At 40.0% G+C, this 9,062-nt stretch overlaps 1 protein-coding gene across 1 annotated transcript in view; it reads left to right on the forward strand.

Annotated features, from left to right (window-relative positions):
• Positions 1-8,534, forward strand: part of LOC125032435 — a 17,342-nt gene extending 8,808 nt beyond the window's left edge. Inside the window, exons 4-5 of the mRNA XM_047623560.1 lie at positions 1,095-1,198; positions 6,582-8,534. Coding sequence (XP_047479516.1) covers positions 1,095-1,198; positions 6,582-7,466 — 989 coding nt within the window. The 3' untranslated portion in view covers positions 7,467-8,534. The remainder of the gene's footprint in view (positions 1-1,094; positions 1,199-6,581) is intronic.
• Positions 8,535-9,062: the final 528 nt, after the last annotated feature.

The raw sequence follows: 9,062 nt of genomic DNA on the forward strand, positions 1-9,062 counted from the left end.
CTGTTTTTATCGGGTCCTATGGCCTTCGGGACATCACCTTATCTGACATCTGATCCAGCCAGATCAGTAACCACAGGGTCTAGAGATAAGCCTGATAGGTGGGTTGGGAAATGAGCATGATTTGTGAGCGCTAAAGTAGTAATGGTCTTCCAAACAAGTGTTGGTTCAGATCCCCTAATATCATAATGTTTTTGTAAGAGTATTCACGGAGAATATTGTCCCGGTTAGTCTGAAAATAAATATGTTGTTCAGAGCCTTCCTACTGGGGTCTGTGCCAGATACAGAGCAAGGACAGCATCACATGTGTCTGTCCAGATTATGAAAATGTATTAGTGCATGATGATCTTCTACATCAGTCGCAGGTAGTTGTACATGGAGAGCTTTTTTCGAAAGCAGACAGCGACGCCATACATTCTGTCATGTCTATGCCACTTGTAGTAACCACCAACCTTCTCAAAGTTTCACAGTAGTTATTGATGTCAGGTTGGTGTGGGATTATGAGGCAGTGTGTGAGGTCTCCCCAGTTCGTTTGGAAGCCTCAAACATTAGCGGAGGGAATGTGCAGGTGGACCACATAGTACCAGGGACCTTGCAGATAGCTAGTTGCTTGTTAATTGGGTGGCTGAATGTTGGTGTTGGCCAGCCGTTGGCTTTCACGGAAGAGTGTGCGGAGTGTGGGGTGTCAAGTGCCATTGTATTGCTTGCATCAAGACAGCATTACTTTGACGCTGCTCTGTAGCAGTGCATTGGAAAAGGCGTTCTTGTCTTTCCTCGTTTGACTCTCAGATGTTAGATGCTTTCTATGATCTCTTTTTGCCCCTCTCTCTGTCAGTCTACCTCTGTCTGTCTGTTTCTCTCTCTGTCTATCTCTCTATCTATCTGTCTTCTATCTATCTATCTATCTTTCTTCTATGTGTCCGTCTCATTTCTCTCTCTCTCTCTCTCTCTCTCTCTCTCTCTCTCTCTCTCTCTCTCTCTCTCTCTCTCTCTCTCTCTCTCTCTCTCTCTCCCTTCAAGTTTAGCAACGTGTTATATATTCAAGAAAACTAAAAAAAAAAAAAAAAAAAAGCACCGAAAACACTCCTCTTCCACAGCAGTTCGCGAAGACAGAAGACGGGCGCCAGTGAGCTCGAGAAACGGAAAACCCAGGCAGCGGGAAAGCGAGGCGACCGACGATCCTGTTTCGGCTGCCAGATCGGTCAGTTTGATTTGTTCCTCTTTGTCAGTCAGTTCTCTCTATATGTGCATACATATGTGTGTATGTGTGTGTATACAGATATGTGTGTGTGTTTGTGTGTATGTATATATATATTTTTTTATCTTTCTCTCTCACTATCTCACTCTCTTTTATTTTCTCACACTTTCTTTCACTCTCTCTTTCCCTCCCTCCCTCTCACTCTCCTTACCTCGCTTCCTCTTCCTCTTATGCATAGCAGAGTATGAACACCCACCCATATATATATATATATATATATATATATATATATATATATATACATATATATATATATACATATATATACATATCTCTCTCTCTCTATATATATATATATATACACACACACACACACACACACACACACACACACACACATATATATATATATATATATATGTATATATGAATATATATATATTTATCTATCTATATATATATATATGAATATATATATATTTATCTATCTATCTATCTATATATATATATATGTATATAAGAATTGTAAAACACTCTCCCGTGTTGATACTATGATAGAAAAAAACACATTGTAAAAACTAGCTTTATCAAAAATGAGACTACAGTTTCGAAAACTACATGGATTCCATCTTCAGGTCTAAAGAAGAAAGGGAGAGGAGGGGGTATAAAAGAGAGAGTGGAGAGGCAGGGCCTTAACACGGGGCAGATGAGGACAGAAACGGAAGGGAAGTCAGGGCAGAGTATCGGGCGGATTAAACAGACCTGAAGATGTGTATATGTATATATATATATATATACATATATATATATATATATATATATATATATATATATATATATATATATATGACTGGTGCGATGGTCCGACCCTTGTGGTCCCGAGTTCAATTCCATGACTGCCGGCTGGAGCCCGAGAAAACGACATATCACCTTCAGAAGTCAAACGCAGGTGTCGTAGGGGAAGTCACCGCCGTGGCACAAGTGTTAGCGGTTGATTAGGAAGGGCATCCAATCAGGCAAGGGTGGCACTGCTATATAACCTTTCAATAGTGGATTGAGAGAGGCCTCTGTGGAATAAATGGCTGATAAAAAAATACACACACACGCACGCACGCACACACACACACACACACACACACACACACACACACACACACATATATGTGTGTGTGTGTGTGTGTGTATATAAGTACGTATAAATAGCTTCCACGTGGCGTACAAAAGCATGTATACGCGTGGTTTCACCGCAGGCGCCCCAACGTGCCCCACGCCCCCACACCAGTATTTAAGGGTCAGGATGACCCAGGTCAGTCTCATTCCTTTCAGAGAGTCTTGCCGATTGCTGCGGGTCAGGCTGGCTGCGCCCAACCTCCGGGCAGCCCAGCACTTAGCCTTACGAAGACTTGTATCCGTGTTAATATCTGTGTTGCTTACACTTCTCAATAAAAGAGGTTAAGCCAACCGTCCGTTTAACTACCCCTGCAAAACCATATGTTTAAGGTTTTAATAGCCTTTACATTCTGGTGGCAGGGTGGTAGTTGTGTCCTTTTGGCACACAACAATGGACTCACAGCCTCCGATGGTCACCCGCTCGGACCAAATCGCTTCCATACACGCAAAAGTCTTCAGAAACTGTTGTGAGTACATATTTGGGCCATTTTTCCTTTCTTTTATCTTCCCCATAAATGTGTTAAGCTGTATGTGCAGTTACGCTCGCGCTGGTTTTGTTAGGTTAAAGTGCTAATTGGCAGCAATGGTACGCTCTCCACTGCTGACCTCAGATGACATTACTGTGTGATCAACGGTATTTGTTCAAACAACAGGAATATCGTTCATTTATTACGTATTTGTTTTTCTCGTGATTAGAGAGTATATCGTTTCAATTGCAACGAATTTAGCGCGTTCATGATTTTACTATTTTCATGAACATCATATCATTTTTCTTTCTCACTACCCATTTCCCGTCTTGACCTGACCTCCGAAGTGAAACATTTCAGTCACATCTGCTTGGGACAGCTGTGTGACCTGACCCCACTTTCACTCTGAGTGATTGACACGTGAAATGAATGTGAGAACCGCTGGCAATTCCTGTATATTGTTTTCGAGATTGTTACATTATAGGATAACGCGTAGCATCCGTTGCATGTTCATTGGTGACACGTTCTATCGGCGCTAGAGCGGAGCTTGTAACGCGAATTACTTACATTTTTATATAGCGCCAGGGATCTTCCCCTTATCATAGTGTCAGAATGCCTGATTACTTGGGGTTGCGTATATGCCTAAAGATCCGCGCTCCGACACGTTCGTTCGGAAACTTTTTGAGCCGGTGTGACCCGCGGTTAGGTCCGTTAATTAATGTAGGACTAGGGTTTAAGCTAGAATTGAGATTCTCTTATTAATCACATCCCGCTCACCCCCTTGACGTCGCTGCCATGTTTGGGTAAATCCCATCGAGTTGTGATTCATGATAAATAGCCGTAGAGCATTCAGTGCATGAGCGCCCATCACAGACTCGCAGATAGAGTGGGTTATTTATATTTTCCCAGCTCGTTTCGCTTCATAAAGTACGGCAATTTAGGGTGCAGAGACCCCCCGTCAATTGAAGTCTGTATGCGCAGCTTGACATGTTACCTCGGCAGAATTTTTTTTCCCCGAGAAGATTCGTTCGCGAATTGTTTCACGTCACCATTCATTAGTGCGTCATTTTGTCGCATATCATTAAATGTTAAATTCAATGTAGTATTTGAAATAATTTTGTATTCCTTCTATAACTTGTTTATTGCATTTGTGTAAAATGAACGTTAATTTTCGTGTTTGGCACCCATGTCCGGTCTGTGTGAGGTCACTTTCACTCTCATTCTTCTCTGCGTTACGACAATTGGTTCAAGTAATTCCTTGCGGATGCCTTTGTCATTTCCCTTATTTACCCTCCTGTCTATCAAAGACGGTTAGCAGTCCAAGCTAGGTCTATGCGGACCGCTGTTACCGTCTCTCTCTCCTAATTTTTTCTTAACTTTGTGAAAGTAAAACACAAAATGAAAAAAAAAAAAGAGATAAGACGAAAATAACGAAAAAAACTGCAAATTATATAAATAACCGGCTAGTGGCGCTTAACACTAGCCGGCTTAACATCCCCTCTCCTCTGTTGTCTTTCTTTTCTCTTACTATCTTGGCCCTTATGTGTATAATCTTGTTCACGATATCTGTCATAGTACCGAAGGAGGCCCTGCTGCAGAAACGGTCACCTTCGGGCGCTGTAAAAAATCGTCACCGGGAAATCGCCAGAAACCGAAAAAGACTAGGATAATTACGCCCGTCGATCCAGTGAAGGACCAGGAACTCGCCAGAGCAGGTACCAGTCGACCCATAATGCTGTGAACTTGCCTGGATGCCGCAGATCCACTCAACCTTTAGGAGCTCGAAGAGGACATTTCCTGCCGGACGCCCGTGATCCTGACGAGGACAACGAGGACGTCAGAAGGACCTGGATGAGATCTGCAGGAACGTGCATTGGGCGAGTAAGCCGCCGAGTTAGGCCTGGTCGAGGACTACGAGGACGAATCCGAAGTCAAGGAGGACCTGTGCGAGACCTTCGAGGACGTGTGGATATCGAGGACGAACGGATTTACCAGGGACCAAGATGAAGACGATGACAGGGACGGGCAGCCACGAAGATGCATCAGGGACATTACACGCAAGAACGAAGTGTTTACAAGTCAAGAACCAGCAAGGCATGAGTAGGAAGCCGAGCAATATAAGTATGTATAAATAGCTTCCACGTGGCGTACAAAAGCATGTATACGCGTGGCTTCACCCCAGGCGCCCCACGCCCCCACACCAGTACTTAAGGGTCAGGATGACCCAGGTCAGTCTCATTCCTTTCAGAGAGTCTTGCCGATTGCTGTGGGTCAGGCTGGCTGTGTGTGTGTGTGTGTGTGTGTGTGTGTGTGTGTGTGTGTGTGTGTGTGTGTGTGTGTGTGTGTGTGTGACACACACATACACACACACACACACACAAACACACACATATATATATATATACATATTTATGAATATATATATGTACATATATGTGTGATTATATATATGTATGTGTGTATATATATACATATATATATGTGTGTGTGTGTGTAAATATATGATATATTATATATATATATATTGTTACACCTTCCTTTCCCACACACACACACATATATATGTTTATATATACACACATACACATATATATGTTTATATATACACACATACACATATATATGTTTATATATACACACATACATATATATAATCACACATATATGTACATATATATATATACTCATAAATATGTATATACATATATATATATATATATATATATATATATGTGTGTGTGTGTGTGTGTGTGTGTTTGTGCGTGTGTCTGTGTATGATAGTGTGTGTGTATATATAATATATGTATGTATTCTTATTTAAACACATATATTTTTATATACATGTATATGCACACACACACACACACACACACACACACACACACACACACACACACACACACACACACACACACACACACACACACACACACATACACACACACACACACACACACACGGCACACGCACGCCGGCAAGCAGTCCGATCCTCGTGGTCCAAGGGCTGTATTCATGAAAGGTCATAGGAAAAATACACAGAAAATTCTTCGACTCCGAGATCTTGTCTATGATTCCACAAGATAGGTCTTGTGTTGTCCCACACGCGTGAGGACTCTTTGAACTGTATGTATCAAACGCCGGCAACAGTAATAGTACCATAGATAACTCCGCTTCAGTAATGATAGGAAAAACTTTCATGCTACTTTTTTGTTTATTTTCAAACGTGAATTGCGACGTTTCCTCTATGCTTATTACAGTTTTCTCCTACATAGATACAACTGACATAGATCAGTTGACACAATAACAAATATATAGGATGCAACGTAAACATTTAGAATATATTAGATATGTAGTATCAAAGTTTTTACATACTTGCAGTAATAATTTGGTTCCATTATTACACTGGATTATTGATATGGGTATTTTGAAAATTAGTTCTAATGAAATTTCAAATTTGAAATATGGCACTTTGCGAACAAGAGACGAAATCGCCAAGGACAATCATTAAATAGAGTCTTAATGCAAATTATATGACAATCTTTTAGAGCAGTTCTTAAATTTGTCAAAGAAAATCATATATGACTGTTTTATCTGCCATAGACAATTCCCAGAGTAGCTTACACCTATATGACATATGAATTTGCAATTCTTTATCCCTCCCCCCCAAAAAAAAAATCAAGAGGGATTTAGCTGATTTGATCAGTATAAAGAACATAGTAATAGAAGAAATGATATTACCCATATTCCAGACTTCCAAGGGCAGCGAAGCCGCGACGAGATCGCCGCACAGGAGAGGGGGCTCTCAGGACACCAGAGGAAGGCGAAGCTCAGGAGGACCCGACGGGGATGATCCTGAGTTCAGACCACAGGACTTGGCGAAGTTTCTGGGGCGGCAAGACGGCTTTCAAGCACCCGTGGGCGACATGAGAGATAGTTTCTCTTGGCAAGTAAATCGGGCATTAGCAAGCCTCCCTCATATCTTTTGTATGAAGAATGAGAGGATGAAGCTGCGGCCAAAGATCAGAGTCTGCTCTGCCTATACGTCGCGCAGAGGGTGCATTGACCGGGCATCATGCTTTAAAATTCATATCTGCTCCGGCTTTGTTTTTGGCGATTGTGCGTTGGAAAACTGCAGCATGGGGCATAGATTGCGCACGAACCATAATATCAAGGCAATCCAAGCTTTTTATCTAGAGTGTCTAAGTGATAGTCAATTGTGTCGTCTTATAAAAATGAATGAAGTGGCATTGCAGCGGGAAACTACCCAACGGCATCTCGATGTATGTAGGGATTACAGTAAGGACAGATGTAATAAGAGCTGTGGTGCCCTGCACATCTGCCTCGATTTTGTTATTGGACTGGGTGATTGTTCGAGGCCAAAGTGCCCGCTGAGTCATGAACTCTTCAGCTCGGAAAACTATAAACTATTGCACCATTATGATTTTGACTGTACAGAAAACCTCTGGAAGACACTGACTGCCATCATTTGTAGAAATCCTCGCCTTCAGCAGATGCAAGAAAACGCTGCCTACCACAGAAAGCACATCAGACCTCGCGATAAGTACCCGAATTCTCCTCATAGAGACTGTTCACGTGAACAAGCAGAGCATTGGGGCCGCGTCCGAAAAAAGTAGGAACATCAATCGCATCACTGAGACAAGCAGAACTAATGTATGGACTCACCTTCCTAAGGGATCCCCCCAAATCCCAGAGATATGCTAAAAGTCAGTGTCACGGACTTGTAAAGTTACTGGTTGCCCGAGACTCCATTCAAAGATTCACTTTCATTGGCAAGTGATTAAAGATATTGACACTTGGTATAACTTCCCTGAGAAGCATGTTATTTTTCTGGAAGAACAATTCTGCAATCCTGAAAATAACCTGATTATCCTGCAACGACTCGATGATTTCTGCCATGACAAAGGCCTATTATCATTACTGAAATGCCACCCTTGGAAAATAGACTTCAATTACACGCAGTGGGGTAATAATTGTGCATATATTCCCATTGTCTGTCAAGCCAAGGAATATCACATCCGGAGACTTTGCACCGAGAGAAATCCGAAGCAGAAACTAAAAGCAAACATATTAATTTGGTATTTCCAAAAGGACTCGCAGAAATGGCGTCCGTTCGACCTTACTAACAATAGGAGACTGGAAAATGCTTACCAACAGATTCCGGATAGAAATATTACAATGCAGACCAGCCTCGCCGAGTACATAGTGGATTTCAGCAAAATGAATCAGAAAAATGTATCGACAAATAAAATACGAGATATACGGCGCAGACCACTTACATGTTAGTGAGAAAGAGAAGGAAAATCTATGCTTATGAATGCTCAGATGAGGAACAAAGTAACCCCTTTCATGCATCTTAAATTGGTGTGAGCGATGTGGTATATATGATTCTAACTGGAGTAATTTATCGATAATGTTAGAAAACGAAACAGCATTGGTTCTGCGCCTTATATTTTTTTTTTTTTTTTTTTTTTTTGAATTGTAGGAAATAACATACGTTCCACAGCAAGTTTTACTATAGGCTATCCCCACTGCTAGAATTTGTGTATTTTTTCTACTCTAAAGATATAATTTAAGTAATTGTGATTTATGTCTTATCAATATATTTTGTTGGCATTGGTAGTAGTATAATTTGATTTTGTTATCTTTTCTGTCTTTGAATGAAAAAATTAACAATAAATACATTATGCATCTCATTTAAATTATCAGACCAAAAAACATTCTTTGAGTGATATATGTACACACACACAAATATATATATGTATATATATGTATATAAATATATATATATATATATATATATATATATATATATGTCTATGCATATATATATATATATATATATATATATATATATATATATATATATATATATATATGTCTATGCCTATATATATATATTGATATATATATATATTGATATATATGTATATATATAAATATACATATGTGTCTGTATATATAGACATACATATATATGCATATATATATATATATATATATATATATATGTGTGTGTGTGTGTGTGTGTGTGTTTATATATATATATATATATATATATATATATATATATATATATATATATACATATATATACATATATATACATATATATACACATACACACACACACACACACTAACACACACACACACACACAAACACACACACACACACACACACACACACACACACACACACACACACGCTAT

Source organism: Penaeus chinensis, chromosome 14 (genome assembly GCF_019202785.1).
Source record: "Penaeus chinensis breed Huanghai No. 1 chromosome 14, ASM1920278v2, whole genome shotgun sequence".
NCBI lineage: Eukaryota > Metazoa > Arthropoda > Malacostraca > Decapoda > Penaeidae > Penaeus > Penaeus chinensis.